We start from the raw sequence: 18,729 nt of genomic DNA on the forward strand, positions 1-18,729 counted from the left end.
CTCTACACATGTCTGCCTATCCCCGGTGAAGACTGATGCTGCTCAGGCAGCTGTGCTGGCCAGGCTAGAACCAGGAGGATGGAGGGCTCTCTGGTTTTGGTCCAGGGTCAGCCTTGGAAGGCCTTGTGTGTCTGGGGCTGAGGGGTGAGACTTTTTCAGATCTCTCTCTTCTTGCTGGGATGGCCTTATTCCCCTTTTTGTGTGAGGTGGGTTTGCGTGAGTCTCTCTGGCCTCCCTGTTGGTTATGCTTTAGGCCCCAGCTGGGACCTGCGTCCAGACCTGTTTCCCACCCTACCCGCCTCAGAGAAAGGAGAAGTCCTCCCCCATCCACAATGTGAGTCTTGAGTGGTGGCCATGGGTGGGGACACACCCTCCTCCACCCACCACCCACCAAGGATCCTTCACCTTCAGCTGAGCCATCAAGAGGGCTCTTTCAGGAGGGTCCTCTGTACTTAAGATTTGTATTCATCTCTGAGAAGAAAACTTCAAAATATGTGAAGGTAAAAAAGAAGGACAGGCTGCATTGAGATAGCATGGTTTATTTGGCTCACGTGGGGTGTGGTTTCCTTCAGGAGATAGAGAAGGACCCTGGGAACCAGGGCTTCCTGGCAGGGGGTTGGGAGGGGGGATGCACCAGTTCACAGACGAGTCCAGATCATCCTGCCACATTCTTGCCTGGGTTCAGACGTTGGTCGATCATGCTTTTCATCTGCCACATTCAGACCTGGAGGCCCCCTGAGGACTCGTGCTGGGAGGGGTATAGGAGTGATCCGGTCTGCACTGGGAGCATCTGGGAGGAGGCTCGTGATCACAAGCAGGAAGGGGTGCTACAGGAGACAGGTCTGCAGACCAGGGTGGGGCGGGAGGGCTGGTAGCACCCTGAGGACTGGCAGGAGGGGGTGACATACAAGGCCGGCCTGTAGCTCACGGGCTGGAACACAGAGGACTGGCAGGAAGGAGTCACACACAGGGTGGGCTTGTAGGTCACTGGCAGGCGTATGGCTGGCCTGTAACTCACGGGCACGCAGGTCGCCTGGCAGGGGCTGGACGTGAAGTAGGACGTGTGGCAGGGGCTGGACGTGCTGCAGGATGGCTGGCAGGAGCTGGGCACGCAGGCAGCCTGGCAGCCTGAGGAGTAGCTGGTGTGGCACATGGTGGCGTGGGGCTGGCTGGTGTTGGGAGGAGAGCTGGTGATGTCTGTCTGCAGGCTGCCTGTCTTGGCAGCTTTTATACCCAGGTTGTGGGCGTCCCAGCAACATAGAAGCACAACTGTTGACTTCCTTGTGGTTGTTGCTACTGTGATTCCCCAACATCTTATTATCCTGGGACACGCTTTCCTGTGCTATTTTCCTCCATAAATTAGTTTGGCTTTGAAGCCAGTTCCCCCTTCTGTAAACAGAATGTTCTAGTTTGCCTTTCCATGGTGTTCACATTGTTTCTCCAGGTCATCACTATGCATAGGGCACCTCAGAATCAACTCAGAGTACTGTATCCTTTTATTCCATTTTATCTCATGCCGTCAATGAAGACTTTGAGGTTATGGTGTATTTTGAGCTTTTATTTTGCACAGGAAAACTTTGAAACAGGAGTCTGCAAACTGCAGTCTGTGGGGCAAGCCTCTTCCGCTGCATGCGTGTGAATGAAGCTTTCTGGGGCATAGCCACACTCATGTATTTAATGTGTCTAAGGCTGCTTTTCCTTACAATGTTGAGTCATTGTGAGCGAGACCATGTAGCTGCAAAGCCTGAGATGCTTACTCTTTGCTCTTTGCAGAAAATTTGTCAGCTTCTGCCTTTTTGTAATCATGCAAGAACTGATTTGCTGAGGCAGCAGATTATTCTGTGTGCTGGCAGTAGAGGCATCCAGGCTCGTGAGCCCTTCAGGTCAATGGATAAATGAATGAGTGAAAAATCAATGCATGAAATCATTCCAGAGGGGGCTAAAACCCAGAATAGAAAGTGGGTTCAGCAGAGAAGTGGGTGCCAGTGGGTGGTCCATGGGCCTCTGGTGATGCTGAGCTGGCAGTGGGTGCAGTAAAGAGTTAGGGGTAGTGGGTGCTCCAGGCAGAGGCAGCAAGTTGGGCAGGGGATGGGGGGAGGTAAGGAATCTGCTGCAGAAATGGGCATGTTCCAGGAGCAGTGGGAAATCCCACAGTGTGGGGTGTCAGGGAGCCAGTGTAGGGGGAGAGCCCGAGGTCCAGACAGCACAACCTGGGTTCTGGAAGAAGAAAGAGTCGATGAACTTGAAGACATGTCAGTCCTAAGATATGTCCCAATCTGGAGAAGAGGGACAAAGAAGTAAGAAAAATGAAGAGAGTCTTTGAGACCATATCAGAAAGGCTAACATGCAAGTAATTTCAACCTCAGAAGGACAAAAGAATGACACTGAAGCCTAAGGATATTTTGAAGGAAAAAGGGATAAAATCCCCAAATCTCATCAAGAAAATTCCAATTTACAGATCCAAGAATTGGACACTGCCCCTAAGTCCCACCCCATTGGGCACAATATAAAGACCACAGATCGCAGAATGAGACCAAGCAGCTTCAGAGCTTCTCCGTTTGCAGGGGTGGAACCTGCATGCATTACAGGACTTTCTAGGTCTTCCTGACTGGACATCTGTTTTGCCGGCCCCTTGAATGGTGGCAGGATTGATAACTGGTTGGTTATGAGACAATCCATGTAAAATGCTTAGCTCAGCCCTGCTACGAACTGGAACCCTGTTGTTATGATTATGGCAAAAATGTGGCCACAGCCCCCAGTAAGGAGCCCCACCCCAAGGGATAATCTTCTGGATCACAAATCAAATGGAGGTGCTGGTGTGACAAGTGTGATTGTGCTCATGTGGACAGAGGACAGGGTGGTTAAATTGGGGGAAGACCTTGAAAATCACCATGTGGGGGCCCATTCCTGGCCTGATTCCAGAAATCCCAGGGCCACTGGGTCATCGTCAGCCTCCAGCTGAGGGAGCTTCCTGAACTGAGTCACAGCAACCAGAAGCTCCAGAAAGAGGCCCTTGGGGGGAGGAGGAGGAAAAACAACAGGCGGCCACAAGGAAGACACCCAGTCCCTCATTGCCAGGATGCCATGACCCAGGTATAAAAAGCACCCTGGGGAGGGAGCCTCCAGACTAGTCCTGTCCTCTGTCCTGACCCCTCCCAGCCTCACGCCAACATGTGTGACACCAACTGCTCTGTGGGCTGCCAGCCAGCTTGCTGTGTGCCCAGTTCCTGCCAGCTGGCCTGCCCTGCTGTCTGTTGCCCTGCCCTGGGCTGCCGAAACCCCCGTGGTGCTCCCCACGTGGCTCTGCTGTGCTGGCCAGCCTGCTGTGTGCCCGGCCCCTGCCAGGACACTTGTTCTGTGTCCAGCCCCTGCCAGGCATCCTGCTGTGTGCCTGTGAGCTGCAAGCCTGTCCTGTATGTCCCCATGTGCTACAAGCGCATTGTGTATGTGATCCCCTCCTGCCAGCCTTCCACGTTCTGCCAGCCCTCCTGCCCTGCCCTGGTCTGCAGACCCATCCCCTGAAGCATCCTTTCCTGCTTCTGAGCCCATGACCTGTAAGACCCCTGCCCCGTGTGTACCTCCCATGAGGCGGCCCAGACACTGTCGTCTTCACATCTCCCAGACCCGACTAGACCATGTTGCAGCAAGGCCGCCTGGTCCTAACCAGCTAGGCTGAGGGACTCACCCATCAGCGTCCCCAGCCCCTGACCAGGTCATCCCCATGGTGCCCACACTGGCTGGTCCAGGCTCTGAGGCCTCTAGCATCACAGGCCTTATAAACATCAGAGTGTGATGCTCACCGAGCATGTGATGTGTCTCCTCTAGTGTCTTTCCCTAAAATGATTCCTCTGGGGGTGGTTCCCCAGGACCTGCAAAGTCCTTCTGCAGAGAAGGCCAAGTCACAGATGGCCATGCTGGTGACCGAGCACTGGAAGGTGATTTCTCGGCTGAGGGTTGAGCTCCCAGTGCTCAGCCATTGGGACCACACTATCCCCTGAACTTATGAGGTCAGTCCTCACCCTGCTCTGTGATCAGTTCAGTTCAGTTCAGTTGCTCAGTCGTGTCCAACTCTTTGCAACCCCATGGACTGCAGCACACCAGGCCTACCTATCCATTGCCAACTCCCAGAGTTTACTCAAACTCATGTCCATTGAGTCAGTGATGCCATCCAGACATCTCATCCTCTGCTGTCCCCTTCTCCTCCTGCCTTCAATCTTTCCCAGCATCAGGGTCTCTTTGAATGAGTTGGCCCTTCACATCAGGTGGCCAAGGTATTGGAGCTTCAGCTTCAGCATCAGTCCTTCCAATGAATATTCAGGACTAATTTCCTTTAGGATGGACTGGTTGGATCTCCTTGCAGTCCAAGGGGCCCTTGAGAATCTTCTTCAACACCACAGCTCAAAAGCATCAATTCTTCGGCACTTTCTTTATAGTCCAACTCTCACATACATACTCATACATGACTACTGGAAAAACCATAGCTTTGACTAGATGGACCTTTGTTGGCAAAGGTCCAACTTTATAATATGCTATCTAGGTTGGTCATAACTTTTCTTCTAAGGAGCAAGCGTCTTTTAATTTCATGGCTGCAGTCACCATCTGCAGGGATTTTGGAGCCCCCAAAAATAAAGTCAGCCACTGTTTCCACTGTTTCCCCATCTATTTCCCATGAAGTGATGGGACCAGATACCATGATCTTAGTTTTTTGAATGTTGAGCCTCAAGCCAACTTTTTCACTCTCCTCTTTCACTTTCATCAAGAAACTCTTTAGTTCTTCTTCACTTTCTGCCATGAGGGTGGTGTCATCTACATATCTGAGGTTATTGATATTTCTCCCAGCAATCTTGATTCCAGCTTGTGCTTCATCCAGCCCAGCATTACTCATGATATACTCTGCATATAAGTTAAATAATCAGGGTGACAATATACAGCCTTGATGTACTCCTTTCCCGATTTGGAACCAGTCTGTTGTTCCATGTCCAGTTCTAACTGTTGCTTCCCGACCTGCATATAGATTTCTCAGGAGGCAGGGAACGTGGTCTGGTATTCCCATCTCTTGAAGAATTTTCCACAGTTTGTTGTGATCCACACAGCCAAAGTCTTCGGCATAGTCAATTAAGCAGAAGTAGATGTTTTTTTGGAACTCTCTTGCTTTTCTGATGATCCAATGGATGTTGGCAATTTGATCTCTGGTTCCTCTGCCTTTTCTAAATCCAGCTTGAACATCTGGAAGCTCATGGTTCATGTAATGTTGTTGAAGCCTGGCTTGGAGAATTTTGAGCATTACTTTACTAGCGTGTGAGATGAGAGCAATCGTGCTCTGTAGTTTGAGGGAAGTCACTAACTGCCTGAACTGACCCCTTCTAGGTAAAAAGGTCTTCTGCTCAGCAACTGATATGTAACCCCTACTCTTTCAGCCCCTGCCAGTCTAAATGGAAACCAGATGCTTCTCTGACAAGTGTGGCTCCTCTCCTTCCCATTGGGAGGTCCATGGAAATTCCCCCGAGATGCCTATATCTGACCCCACGACCTGTGATAAATTCCCTTACATGGACAGCAGAGCAACTTTGTGGATGGGAATAAATTAAGGGCCTTGTAATGGGAGGTGTTTCTGAGTCACACGGGTGGACTTGGGAGAGGTGACAGGAGATGTGGCCACTGAAAGGGAGGCCACAGGGAGAGGAAAGCAGGACGCCGGGCCATGGGCCAAGGATATGGTGCCTCTAGAAGCTGAAGGAGACAAAGAAGAGATTCTGCCCTGAGGCCCTGAGTTGGATCAGACAGTCCATCCGTGACCATGGCCAGTGAGACTCACTCCTGATCCCACCTTCACAGCTGAGAGGTGACACCTTGGTGCTGTTTCAGCCACATGTTCCTGGTTACTTTTTAGGGCAGCCACAGTGAAGTCCAGTGTTGCGGCCCCAGAAAGGCGTGGACCTCCCTAGAGGACTCTGTCACACTCCTGGTGATCCCCTGGGAGCCCCTCATTTGCCCGCAGAGGGCGTACCTGCCCATCCCTCCTCCTTAGGAGGGTGGGGGACATGGCACAACTCTCTTCAGGGGCAGCTCTTGACCTTGGCACCCACATGCCTGGACCCCTGTAGCACAGCACCCTCTTGGCCTCTCCACCCTCTGTTGGGCCTGGAGGAGGGGAGGGGCTGGAGAAGATTCCTGTGACGGCAGAGTGCCCAGACTGGGTACCATCTTCAGCAGCATGTGTGGTCTCAGGGACTGGAGGCCAGACACAGAAATCAAGGTGTGGGCAGGCTGGTCCCTTCTCAGGGTGATGAGGGAGAATCCATCCTCTCTCCTGGCTCCTGACATCTCTGTGGTTCCTTGGCTTGCACAGGCCTGACCTCTGCCGTCATCTTCACAGCATCTTCCCTCTGTGGTACCTGTGTGTCCAGAGTTCCTTTGTTTATGAGGACACAGTTATGTGTCTCTGTGTTAAAGCGCACCCCACTGGCCTCATTTTAACTAGATCACAACTTACTCCTTGGAAGAAAAGCTATGACAACCTTAGTATATTAAAAAACAAAGACATCACTTTGCTGACAAGGGTCCATATAGTCAAAGCTATGGTCTTTCCAGTAGTTATGTACAGATGTGAGAGTTGGACCATAAAGAAGTCTGAGCACTGAAGAACTGATACTTTCAGATTGTGGGGTTGGAGTAGACTCTTGAGAGTCCCTTGAACAATAAGATCAAACAGTCAATCCTAAAGGAAATCAACCCTGAATATTCATTGGAAGGACTGATGATGAAGCTGAAGCTCCAATAATTTGGCCACCTGATGTGAAGAGCTGACTCATTGGAAAAGACCCTGATGCTGGGAAAGATTGAAGGCAGGAGGAGTAGGGAATGACAGAGGATGAGATGGGTGGATGTCATCATCAACTCAATGGACACGAGTTTGAGAAAACTCTGGGAGATGGTGAAGGACAGGGAAGCCTGGCGTGCTGCAGTCCATGGGGTCGCAAAGAGTCGGACATGACTGAGTGAACAACACCTGCAAGGACATTTCCCAATAAGGTCACATTCAGAGGTATTGGGGGTTAGGACTCCAACATTATCTTTTTGGGAGGAACACAGTGCAGCCCATCAGAGGACATCTTAAAGCTGCAAGACGAGTCTGGCCCCTCCCTCATTCACTGCGTGGCCTCACCATGGCTCCATTTGTCCTCCGGCATCTGATATTTTGCTTCCTCAAGAATGAGGAGGGTCCAATTTGAGCATTCCACCTACTGGACACTTGATAAGCTCACTGTGCACAAAGACCCCGTCCCATCCGGAATCCTGGCAGTTACAGGAGGAATGTGCAGGCCCGCACATGGGGTGCCCGTGATATTCCGGGAAGGGGAAGCCTGGCCCTGGAGACAGAGGGCTGCCCCAGGAAGTGCCAACTCAGCCCCTGTGGTGTGAACGTGGGCCCTTCGAGAGCAGGGGCATTGGGGCCATCCTAGGGAGGGGTGGGGGCTCCCCAGAGAAGGGAGCCATTGGCATACCAGGGTTCCAGGGACAACCGTTTGGGAACCAAGGAAGAGTCTAAAAGGAGCGCCATCGGGGCGTCCTTCCTGTCGGAAGGCGCAGACCCAGAAACTCCCATCACTATGATGTCACATGACTGTGAAGATGTGAAAGAGGGAACTCTAAGAGCGCCCGCTGCGCCTGGCACTGCCTCATATGCTTCCATTCAAACCAAACTTCCCGCCAGGCCTGTTTATCTTCCCCAAACCAGGCACTGGATGTCACGCCCCACCTTTCTGCTGCCCTCCCTACTACCCCCAGGAGGGCACCACTGCGCTGCCCACCAGGCGGGAGAGGAAGTCTGCACGGGTTGCTCTGGTTCACAGGATGCCTTTGGGGTTGCGACGGTCCCTGGCTGAGTCACGTGGATGATAAAAGGGCGTCACACTGATGGAGAGGCTCGCCTGAGATCTGAAGAGTCTCGGAGCATTTAGAGTTGTCGCTTTGTTACTAGGGTGAACTACATAAATGTCTTTCACCGGCTCTCCTCCCAGGTCAGCGCTGCGGCCTGACCCATGTGGACACACAGCAGCAGGAGTCACCTGCTTGGGGCTTGGTGTCACGGGATGCACACGCGGTCTTCATGGGTGCCTGTGTTGCGCTGTGCACGGCAACACCACTATCCGGTCAGGAACCCCACAGATGCTCTGCTCATCCCGACAGACGACACTAGCTTTGCTGTGGGCTGTAGGTTCTGGTTTCCATGCGTGTCAATGTCGCTGCACCTCACTTTTCTTGGGTTGAGGTGAAGTGAAACCTTCTCTACGTCTTCTTAACTCTTTGCGCTATGAAGAGTCCACCAAGGCCATTGTCCACTTATCTATGGAGACGGTTCTATATTATTAAAATTGAAATGAACAGTAAAAGGGTAGAGTTTAGTTTAGTTCAGTTGCTCGGTTGTGTCCGACTCTTTGTGACTCCATGGACTGCAGCACACCAGGCTTCCCTGTCCATCATCAACTCCCAGAGCTCACTCAACCTCATGTTCATTGAGCCAGTGATGACATCCAACCATCTCATCCTCTGTCGTCCCCTTCTCCTGCCTTCAATCTTTCCCAGCAACTCATTGGTCTTTTCCAATGAGTCAGGTCTTCGCATCAGGTGGCCAAAGTATTGGAGCTTCAGCTTCAGCATCAGTCATTCCAGTGAATATTCAGGACTGATCTCCTTTAGGATGGACTGGTTGGATCTCCTTGCAGTCCAAGGGACTCTCAAGAGTCTTCTCCAACACCACACTACAAAAGCATCAATTCTTCGGTGCTCAGCTTTCTTTATAGTCCAACTGTCTCATCCATACATGACTACTGGAAAAACCACAGCTTTGACTAGATGGACCTTTGTTGGCAAAGTAATGTCTCTGCTTTTTAATATGCTGTCTAGTTCGGTCATAACTTTTCTTCTAAGGAGCAAGCATCTTTTAATTTCATGGCTGCAGTTATCATCTGCAGTGATTTTGGAGCCCAAGAGAATAAAGTCTGTCTCTGCTTCCATTGTTTCCCCATCTATTCGCCATGAAGTGATGTGGCCAGATGCCATGATCTTAATTTTTTGAATGTTGAGTTTTAAGCCAACTTTTTCACTCTCTTCTTTCACTTTCATCAAGAGGCTCTTTAGCTCTTCTTCACTTTCTGCCATGAGGGTGGTGTCATCTGCATATCTGAGGTTATTGATATTTCTCCCGGCAATCTTGGTTCTAACTTGTGCTTCATCCAGCCCAACATTTCTCATGATGTACTCTGCATATAAGTTAAATAGGCAGGGTGACAATATACAGCCTTGATGTACTCCTTTCCCGATTCGGAACCAGTCTGTTGTTCCATGTTCAGTTCTAACTGTTGCTTCTTGACCTGCATACAGATTTCTTAGGAGGCAGGTCAGGGTGGTCTGGTATTCCCATCTTTTGAAGAATTTTCCACAGTTTGTTGTGATCCACACAGCCAAAGTCTTTAGCATAGTCAATAAAGCAGAAGTAGATGTTTCTCGGGAACTCTCTTTCTTTTGCGATGATCCAATGAATGTTTTGCAATTTGATCTCTGGTTCCTCTGCCTTTTCTAAATCCAGCTTGAACATCTGGAAGTTCATGGTTTGCGTACTGTTGAAGACTGGCTTGGAGAATTTTGAGCATTACTTTCCTAGCGTGTGAGATGAGTGCAATTGTGCAGTAGTTTGAACATTCTTTGGTATTGCCCTTCTTTGGGATTGGCTTGAAAACTGACCTTTTCCAGTCCTGTGGCCACTGCTGAGTTTTCCAAATTTGCTGGCATATTGAGTGCAACACTTTAGGATTTGAAATAGCTCAACTGGAATTCCATCACCTCCACTAGCTTTATTCGTAGTGATGCTTCCTAAGGCCCACTTGACTTCACATTCCACGATCTCTGGCTCTAGGTGAGTGATCATACCATCGTGGCTATTATGAAGATCTTTTTTGTATAGTTCTTCTGTTTATTGTTGCCACCGCTTCTTAATATCTTCTGCTTCTGTTAGGTCCGTACCACTTCTGTCCTTTATTGTGCCCATCTTTGCATGAAATATTCCCTTGGGATCTCTAATTTTCTTGAAGAGATCTCTAGTCTTTCCCATTCTATTGATTTCTTTGCACTGATCACTGAGGAAGGCTTTCTTATCTCTCCTTGCTATTCTTTGGAACTCTGCATTCAAATGGGTATATATTTCCTTTTCTCCTTTGCCTTTGATCATTTGGCAGTGATCAAGACCATCCCCAAGCAAAAGAAATGCAAAAAGGCAAAAATGGTTGTCTGAGGAGGCTTTACAAATAGCTGTGGAAAGAAAAGTTAAGGCAAAGGAGAAAAGTGGTACATATCTTGAGTAAACTCAGGAAAGAGATTTAAGAGTTGAGGCAGGTTTACATCTGGCCCCTACATGTTTACAGGTCCTCTTAGGGTTTTGCTCCATTTCCTCTTTCCTGGGTGGAGCTGAGCTGGGGTGGGGGTATCCTGTGGGGAGATGCCTTCAGTTCCTGGCCCCTCTTGCCCCAGCCTCCACTGTTCTCCTGCTCCTATGGGCCTCATCAGTCTGTTTCTGGTGGGAGGATAAGTGGGGGGATAAGGGTGCCTGGTGCTGACTGGTGCCCACTTCCTCTATTGCTAGTGTCCACTAAGACTGCAGGCTCCTTCTCCCCTACTGTCCTGAGGGTTTGTTCACAAGGCGTCTCTTTTGTTCTTTCCCTCCTCAGTCAGGCCTTGAAACCTTGAGTAGAATGAGTGATGTCTAAATTGACACTGCACCCCCTTGGGGCCCCCAGAATCTCGTACACAGACCAGCATATAGGCAAGCCTCCTCAGTGTCGGCACTTCTTTCTAACGGCACTCGCCCTGGACTCTCAGATCCTGAACCAGAAGGGTTTGTGCTGCTCCCCAAGTCACCTTCAATCTGCATGGGAAGGGGGTGGTGTGGGAGGAACCCAGGGTCCACTCAGGATCTGAGCCTTCTGCACCCACACCCGCCTCCCGTGCCAGCCTTGAAGGGCCGCCTGCTGCAGGGAGAGTGGGCCTGGGGTAGGAAGGGACACAGAATGTGTGGATGGCACCAGCTTTCAGATCCTGTGGTCCCTCAGCTGCTTTGAACTCGGATGGGAGAATGTGTCTTTACTGCCTGGCTTCTGCTGGCAGAGCACCCACAGGCCAAATTTGGAGGGGCCGAAGGGGCCCAAGGGAGGAGGGCAAAACAGACATGGGTCCGTATTTCCTGACATAAACACTTTATTCATTATAGCAGCTTGTGTTTGTCATATGGGATTGAAGCAGCCCGTCCTGCAGAGGAGGCTCCTGGGGCCCCACTGTCCACCCTGTCAAGGGCTCTCTGGGATGCCTGCCAAGTTCGAATACCCTCTGGGCAGCATCTGCGTGTCCACCTTTGGGAGAGGGGAGGTCCTGGTGCCAGCAGAGGGGCTCCTGGAGCTTGTGAGAGAGACAGCAGCTTGTGGAGGGCAGATGATCGGCCGGTCAGCAGCAGGGCTCCAGGGCCGAGGCGGGGATGCAACAGGCAGGGTGGCACACGGGGCGGCAGAGCAGGGACACGGAGGAGGCCGGGCGGCAGCAGCTGGGCTGGCAGGAGGAGGCAGGGATGCAGCAGGCGGGGCGGCACACAGGGCGGCAGAGGAGGGACACGGAGGAGGAGGGTCTGCAGCAGGATGAGGGGGCTGAGCAGGGGGAGGCCTCACAACACACGGGCCTGAGGCAGACGGGCCTGCAGCAGACGGGCTCGCAGCAGACGGGCCTGCAGCAGACGGGCTCACAGCAGGCCTGCGGGCAGGGGGAGGAGGTGCAGCAGGAGGACTGGCAGCTAGACGTCTGGCAGCCCAAGGCCAGGCAGGAGCTGCTGCAGGCTGGCTGGCAGCAGGGACTGGACTCGCAGCTCACTGGGGCACAGAGGAGGGTCAGGCGGGGGGCCGGGGCGCAGCAGCTGGGGGCACAGCAGGGGGGCTCACAGCAGCTCTCTGGACAGTCGTCCACCTGCCAGGAGGAGTCGGTGCAGGAGTCATAGGACCCCGGCAGGCAGATCCGGCTGTCGTAGCTCAGGTCGTTGGAACAGACAGACAAGGTTGAGGCGGCCATGGTGGAGGTGGTGGGGTTGGAGGAGGTGTGAGTGTGTGTGAGTGTGAGTGTGTGAGTGAGGTGCTGGGGGGTGTCTGCTTTTATACCCGCCCTGGGTATGCACGTGGCCCTGGTTGGAGGCTCCCACGCCCTCCCTTCCTTGTTGCTGTTTGGAGCTGGTTGCACGAGACCCTCATTAAGGCTGCTGTGTTTTCTACAATTAGCTTTTACTCATTAAACATGTGAGTACATTGCAGGAGTCTGTTTTCCCATCTGTTCTTTGTTTGGCTCCAGAAAACTTGTGGAGAATACAAGACGCAAGTTTCTGCTGAATGACTGCCGGGGTTCTTAAGTCACGTTCACGGAGGGAGGGGCTGGGCGGGAGATAAGTTCCCAGCCCCTGCAGCCCCTCCCCACTTCACGCCAGCCTCGACAGTGTGAGAATACATAGGGAAAGATGCCTAGTTTTACCGCAGCCCAAACTATACCTAAGAGCAATACTAAGAAGATAAGTTGTGAGCGAAATAGTAAACTTGATCAAAGAACACACACAACATATATCCACTGGGACCCGAGAGCTGTCAGCAAGAAACTCAGGGCTGTAGACTGAATCGCCACTCTTTCTGGATCAACCCATCACTGATGTAACTTCAATCAGAATCCAAAAGAAATAATTTTGGCATATAAAGTGAAGATATTGAACTGCCAGAAAATATTTGCAATATAGGATTTAAAAGTCTTTACAACTAAAGCAGGATATGATACCAAAGAATCAAACACAGACACACAGTTCATTCAAATTTCCAATCAATGTATGAAAAGCTACTGTATATCACTGATAATTAAAGTCTCTAAAACACAAGTGTCCCACCTACAAGATCAGCCAAGATTTACAACACTGATAATGCCCAGTGCTGCACAGTCTGAGGTCCTCACTCTTCTTAAAAATTAATTAGCTACTTTTTCGCTGAGCTGGGTCTTTGTTGCTGCATCCAGGCTTTCTCTGGTTGTGGCGAATGGGATTTACTCTTTGTTGCAGGGCGGAGGCTTCTCTTGGCAGTGGCTTATCTTATTGTGGAGCACTGGCTTTAGGACATACGGGCTTTGGTAGTTGTGGCACGTGGGCTATTCCCAGACCAGGGATCAAACTTAGGTTCTTTGCATTGGCAGGTGGATTTTTAACCACTGGATCACCATGGAAGCTCTGGGGGCCTCCCTGTTAGAAATCCTTAGCAGGTATGTATATTATTACATATAACACATAATATAAAATTAACCATTTCAAATCAGGGGCATTTAGTACAGTCACAACATTGTACAACTATGACCACTATGTAGTTCCAGGACATTCCCAAAAGGAAATCTTGTAGTATTAAGTAGACCCTCCCCAGTCCCTGTCAATCACCCTGCCCTCTGTCTCTATGGCTTTGCCTGTTCTGCACATTTCATATAAAAGGAATCACACAGTAGGTGGCCTTTTGTGTCTGACTCCAACATGACATAATGTTTTTAAGGTCCATCTACTTTGTAGCATACATGTGTGCTCCCTCCTTTTTTATGACTGAATAATATTCCTCATAGAAATAGACCACATTTTATTTATCTGTAAGTCAATGGACATTTGGGCCATTTACACCTTTTGGTTTAAAAGATGCTTGCTCCTTGGAAGAGAAGCTATGACAAACCTAGACAACATATTAAAAAGCAGAGATATCAGTTTGCTCACAAAGGTCCGTATAGTTATGTATGGATATGAGAGTTGGGCCATAAAGAAGGCTGAGTGCCAAAGAATTGATGCTTTTGAACTGTGGTGTTGGAGAAGACTCTTGAGAGTCTCTTGGACTGCAAGGAGATCAAACCGGTCCATCCTAAAGGAAATCAACCATGAACATACATCAGAAGGACTGAAGCTGAAGCTCCAGTACTTTGGCCACCTGATATGAAGAGCTAACTCTTTGGAAAAGACCCAGACACTGGGAAAGATTGAGGGCAGGAGGAGAAGGGGGCTACAGAGGATGAGATGATTGGATGACATCATTGACTTAATGGACTTGAGTCTGAGCAAGCTCCAGGAGATGGTGATGAACAGGGAATCCTGGGGTGCTGCAGTCCATGGGGTTGCAAAGAGTCAGACAGGACTGAGCGACTCAACAACAACAGCAACACATTTTTCTTAGTGTGAATAAGGTGTGATGAATATTTGTGTACAAGCTTTTGTTTGAATATCTCTTTTCATTAATAAGTCTTTTGGGTGTATACCTAGAAGTAGATTTGATGGGTTATATGGCAAACTTTTGAGGAACCACTAGACCATTTTCCACAGCAGCTGTGCCATTTTACATTTCTACTGGCAATGTACAAAGATCCCAATTTCTTTACATGCTCATCAAGACTTGTTTTCTATTCATTTATTTGTTTGTTTTAAATCACAGCCACCCTAGTGGACATGAAGTGGAATCTCCTTGTGTTTGACTTGCATTTCCCTAATGGCCAATGACATTGCAATTCCTTTCTTGTGCTTGTTTGTATATTTCCTTTGGAACAATGTCTACGATAGCACTTTGTCCATTTTAAATTAGGCTGTTTGTCTTGTTGTCCAGTTATAGGCGTTCTTTATGTACTCTGACTACTAGGCCCTTTATCAGAATTATTTTTTGCAAATATTTCCCCTCATTTTGTGGGTTGTCTTTTCCCTCTCTTGACAGTGTCCTTTGATAGACTTTTAAAATGCCGATGAGATCTGATTTATCTGCTTACCATGCACTGAATGCTGGGTTCAGGTGCTCCAGCAAACACATCACGTGTGTTGTAGCAGCTGCAATTGGGGCTACTCATTGGTGGGTTTGCAGTAGTTCTTTGTCATTTCCCAGGATCCAACTGGTTTTTGTAGACTGGTGAGTGGAGATGTTATGGGGAACCACCCCCACATCCTTCAGGTCTTTAAAGCAGCACTAATTTCTGCCACTGCTTCCAGGTTGCAATGCTGATTTTGAAGCACTCTCCTGACTCGGGGCACAGGGGAAGCAGTTTCGGAGGCTTATCTTTGTTAGTATGAGAATTCCTTCCAAAGTTTGGAATGAATGTGGGGTTGTTTTAAACACCAGGGACTTCCATTCCAATTACACATCCCGAGACATAGGAATGACCTATGGGCCTGGTGGACCCTCTCTGAGCTGAATGTAGCCTGGACTTGAATAAAGACATTCCTTCCCTCTGTCCTATGGACACAGAGCCCATAATGACGTTTCAGGACTGAACTCTGCTCAACCATCCTCAAAATGTTGGGGTTCTTCTCTTCCCTCGTATTGTTGCATGGGTGAATGCTGGGGGTGGGGGAAAAACTGGGATAATTCTTACTATGTAAACTTGTCTTGGGGCTTCCCAGGTGGCTCAGTGGTAAAGAATCCGCCTGCCAATGCAGGAGATGCAGGTTCAATCCCTGGGTTGAAATGATCCCCTAGAGAAGGAAATGGCAACCCACTCCAGTATTCTTGCTTGGAGAATCCCATGGACAGAGGAGCCTGGAGGGCTGCAGTCCATGGGGTTGCACAGAGTTGGACGTAACTGAGTGACTGAGAAAGCATGCATGCACACTTCTCTTGATTGCAGGGTTCTTCCGAGGTGGGAGCACTTAAATCAAGAAAATTGGCAAACACTGCAAATCACCATCTTTTTTCAGGAAGCTAGATTCCATCACTTGTATACTCTTCAAAATCTGTAAAACAAAATACCTACCCCCCAAACCAATCCTCTAAAATAGCAGAAATCTAAGATGGTTGAATGGGAAGGGGAGGGAGTCACCCCAATAGAAAGCTTGATCCTAGATCCGAGCCAGTCCTCAGACAGGAACACCTTGATCATGTCCAGTATCAAGTTACCAGTAGTTTAACAGCCAGTTCGTGAAATTCCTGAATAGTTAATACTTGACTCTTGCCACTTAGTACAAGTCAACTCCAGACGGCTCCAGTGAGAATTCTGGCAGTAACCTGACTGGCTGTGTATCACTTTCCCTGTGGAAAAATGTATTCTGAGAACCACCTGCAATAACTCACTGCAAGATTCATGCACAGAGGTCTGGCTTGCATCACAGTCCCCTCCACCTGTTTTTTTAATTCCCCTTATGGGTTAATAGTTTATTAAGTTTTGGTTTATCTTTCCATTATTTTTTCAAATGTGACCAACAATCTGTGTTTATTCTCCTTTCTTACAAAAGGGATGGCCTTTTATACACCCTGGTCGGCACCTTACTTTTCCCCTCATCCACACATCCTGGAGCCCACTCGAGGGCATGTACTGAGACCTCCTTCACTCCTTCTTAGAGCCTCACAGCACTCCATGTATGAATGCAGCATAGTTAGTGGATGGACAATTGTTTTCCTTCATATCCTTTACTACTTTGAGTAACACTGCAGTGAACAGACTGTCATTGTTCAGTCGCTTAGTCGGGTCCTACTCTTTGTGACCCCACGGGCTGCAGCATGCCTGGCTTCCCTGTGCTTCTCTATCTCCCGGAATTTGCTCAAATTCATGTCTGTTGTGTCGACGATGCCACCCAATCATCTCATCCTCTGTTGCCCCCTTCTCCTCCTGCCCTCAATCTTCCCCAGCATCAGGGTCTCATGTATTAACTTTGCCAGTGTATCTTTGGGATGCAGTTCTAGATTTTAGTGCTGACTGTTTATCACTGGATGAGCGGTGGTGGTGCTCAATAGTGTCTGACTTTGTGACCCCATGGACTGTAGCACGCCAAGCTCCTCTGTCCATGGAGTTTCACAGGCAAGAATACTGGAGTGGGTTGCAATTTCCTACTCCAGGGGATCTTCCCAACTCAGGGATTGAAGCCATGTCTCTTGTGTCTCCTGCATTGGCAGGCAGATTCTTTACTCCTGAGCTACCTGATCAACGTGAAATTTTAGTAGAGCCTATCAAATTCCCTCTGTATTGGGCTGTTCCATTTTTGTACTCCTGTAAGGAGCATGTGAGAATGTCTATTTTATACAACTTTTCCAACTGCATGTGTCATCAAGCTTTTTGTCATTCTGACAGCTAAGAAATAGAATCTCTTGTGGTCTTCAAAATATTTACCTTTCTCTTAATATGACTTTGAGAATCTTTTTGTATATTCAAACTCATTTGCATTTCATTTTCTGTGAGTTGATGTTCGTTATCTCCAGCCCACTTCAAATATTGATGCGTTGGTCTTTACCCCCCTGATTTTGGCAGCTCTTAAATATTAGCAAAATAGTACATTTTCTGTGGTACAGGTTCAGTTCAGTTCAGTCGCTCAGTCGTGTCTGACTCTGTGACCCCATGGACTGCAACACACCAGGCTTCCCTGTCCATCACCAACTCCCGGAGCCTGCTCAAACTCATGTCCATTGAGTCAGTGATGCCATCCAACCATCTCATCCTCTGTCGTCCCCTTCTCCTCCTGCCTTCCATCTTTCCTAGCATCAGGGTCTTTTCCAATGAGTCAGTTCTTCACATCTGGTGGTCAAGGTATTGGAGTTTCACAAGTTACATGTATTTTTTTCCTAACATTAAAAAAAATTTCTTTTGCTACACGCAGGCTTCCTCTAGTTGTGGTGAGCAGAGGGTACTCTCTAGTTGCAATGCATGAGCTTCTCCTGGCTGTGGTTTCTCTTGTTGTGAAGCACAGGCTCTAGAGCATACAGGCTCCAGCAGCTGCAGCACCTGGGCTTAGTAGTTTTCGCTCATGGGTTCTAGGCTCTCAGGCTGCAGTAGCTGTGTCTCATGGGCTTAGTTGTTCTGAGGCATGTGGAATCTTCCTGGACCAGGGATTGAACCCATGTTCCTTTCATTGCAGGCAGATTCTTAACCACTTGACCACCAGGAAGTCCCCTAACTAGTTTTTTGTCTTATACTCTCCTTATGGTATTATTTTTATCACTCTATCATCTATCTGTCAATTACCTATCATCTATCTATGATAGATAAAATAGACTATCTATGTCTATTTTAATGTAGAACAAAGGGACACCTAAAGATAGTTGAAAAATTCCACAGTTCACTGATGGTTCTGTCCTTTTCATTTTAATTCCAGTTTCTTTACTGTGCAATCAAATCCTTTTCTCAGCAGTGGCTGTAGCAAAAAAAAAAAAAGTGAAAAAAGTAATTGCCCATCAAATGGATAAATAAATGCATGAAGTGCTTTATTCAGTCAGAGAGCCTGTTTCTAGCTTCCAGAAGTGTCACCTTAGAGACCTGGGTCATCTTCATCTGTACAAGGGGGTAATTAAGTCTGTTGAGCCGACACTACTGGGGCTGTGCCCGGATGCTCCCCAACCCCATTTCCCACGCTCACGCACCTCCTGGGCTTGCTCAGAGCAGTCCTCACCTGCAGGTCTCCTTGCAGGACTGCTTGGAGGAGCTACTCTGCCACACATCTTAGTCTGCAGTGCCTGGGGATTTGGATCCATCCAGATGGACAGGTGAGCGCCCAGCTTCCTTCTCCAAGATGGGATGTGCACTCAGTGTCCCTGTGGGATCGGCCTGGGACTTCACCTTCTTCCAGTCCCTGATCTGGTGGTCCCAGCCCCTTACCAGGCTCTCCTGGGAGCACTTCCTGAGTACGTGATGCATGCTCCTGGGGAATCTGCCTCACCTTCGGGGTGTGAGGGCTGC

General features: G+C 49.1%; 3 protein-coding genes across 4 annotated transcripts; 1 reads left to right on the top strand and 2 right to left on the bottom strand.

Moving 5' to 3' along the window:
- Positions 1–523: 523 nt before the first annotated feature.
- On the bottom strand, positions 524–1,215 carry LOC122675176 (keratin-associated protein 12-2-like). Its single transcript, XM_043873612.1, has one exon. The coding sequence runs from the start codon at positions 1,151–1,153 to the stop codon at positions 809–811; it is 345 nt and encodes a 114-aa protein (XP_043729547.1). The 5' UTR covers positions 1,154–1,215; the 3' UTR covers positions 524–808.
- Positions 1,216–3,171: 1,956 nt separating this feature from the next.
- Positions 3,172–3,522, top strand: LOC122675241 (keratin-associated protein 12-2-like). Its single transcript, XM_043873663.1, has one exon. The coding sequence runs from the start codon at positions 3,172–3,174 to the stop codon at positions 3,520–3,522; it is 351 nt and encodes a 116-aa protein (XP_043729598.1).
- Positions 3,523–11,226: 7,704 nt separating this feature from the next.
- LOC122675175 (keratin-associated protein 10-8-like) lies at positions 11,227–12,153 on the bottom strand. Of its 2 annotated transcripts, XM_043873611.1 has the most exons (2): positions 11,768–12,153; positions 11,227–11,737 (listed from the first exon to the last, which is right to left on the bottom strand). In XM_043873611.1, exons 1-2 carry the CDS (start codon positions 12,103–12,105, stop codon positions 11,494–11,496), a joined length of 582 nt encoding a protein of 193 aa, XP_043729546.1. In that variant the 5' UTR covers positions 12,106–12,153; the 3' UTR covers positions 11,227–11,493. The 2 variants fall into 2 exon arrangements, with proteins under 2 accessions (XP_043729546.1, XP_043729545.1); XM_043873610.1 differs by having other exon boundaries at positions 11,227–12,153.
- Between the last annotated feature and the right edge of the window lie 6,576 nt (positions 12,154–18,729).

Source organism: Cervus elaphus, chromosome 19 (genome assembly GCF_910594005.1).
Source record: "Cervus elaphus chromosome 19, mCerEla1.1, whole genome shotgun sequence".
Lineage (NCBI taxonomy): Eukaryota > Metazoa > Chordata > Mammalia > Artiodactyla > Cervidae > Cervus > Cervus elaphus.

Excerpts from the sequence above, each read along its gene's own strand:
- LOC122675241 (XM_043873663.1), top strand. The coding sequence starts at position 3,172 with ATGTGTGACACCAACTGCTCTGTGGGCTGCCAGCCAGCTTGCTGTGTG.
- LOC122675176 (XM_043873612.1), bottom strand. The coding sequence starts at position 1,153 with ATGTGCCACACCAGCTACTCCTCAGGCTGCCAGGCTGCCTGCGTGCCC.
- LOC122675175 (XM_043873610.1), bottom strand. The coding sequence starts at position 12,105 with ATGGCCGCCTCAACCTTGTCTGTCTGTTCCAACGACCTGAGCTACGAC.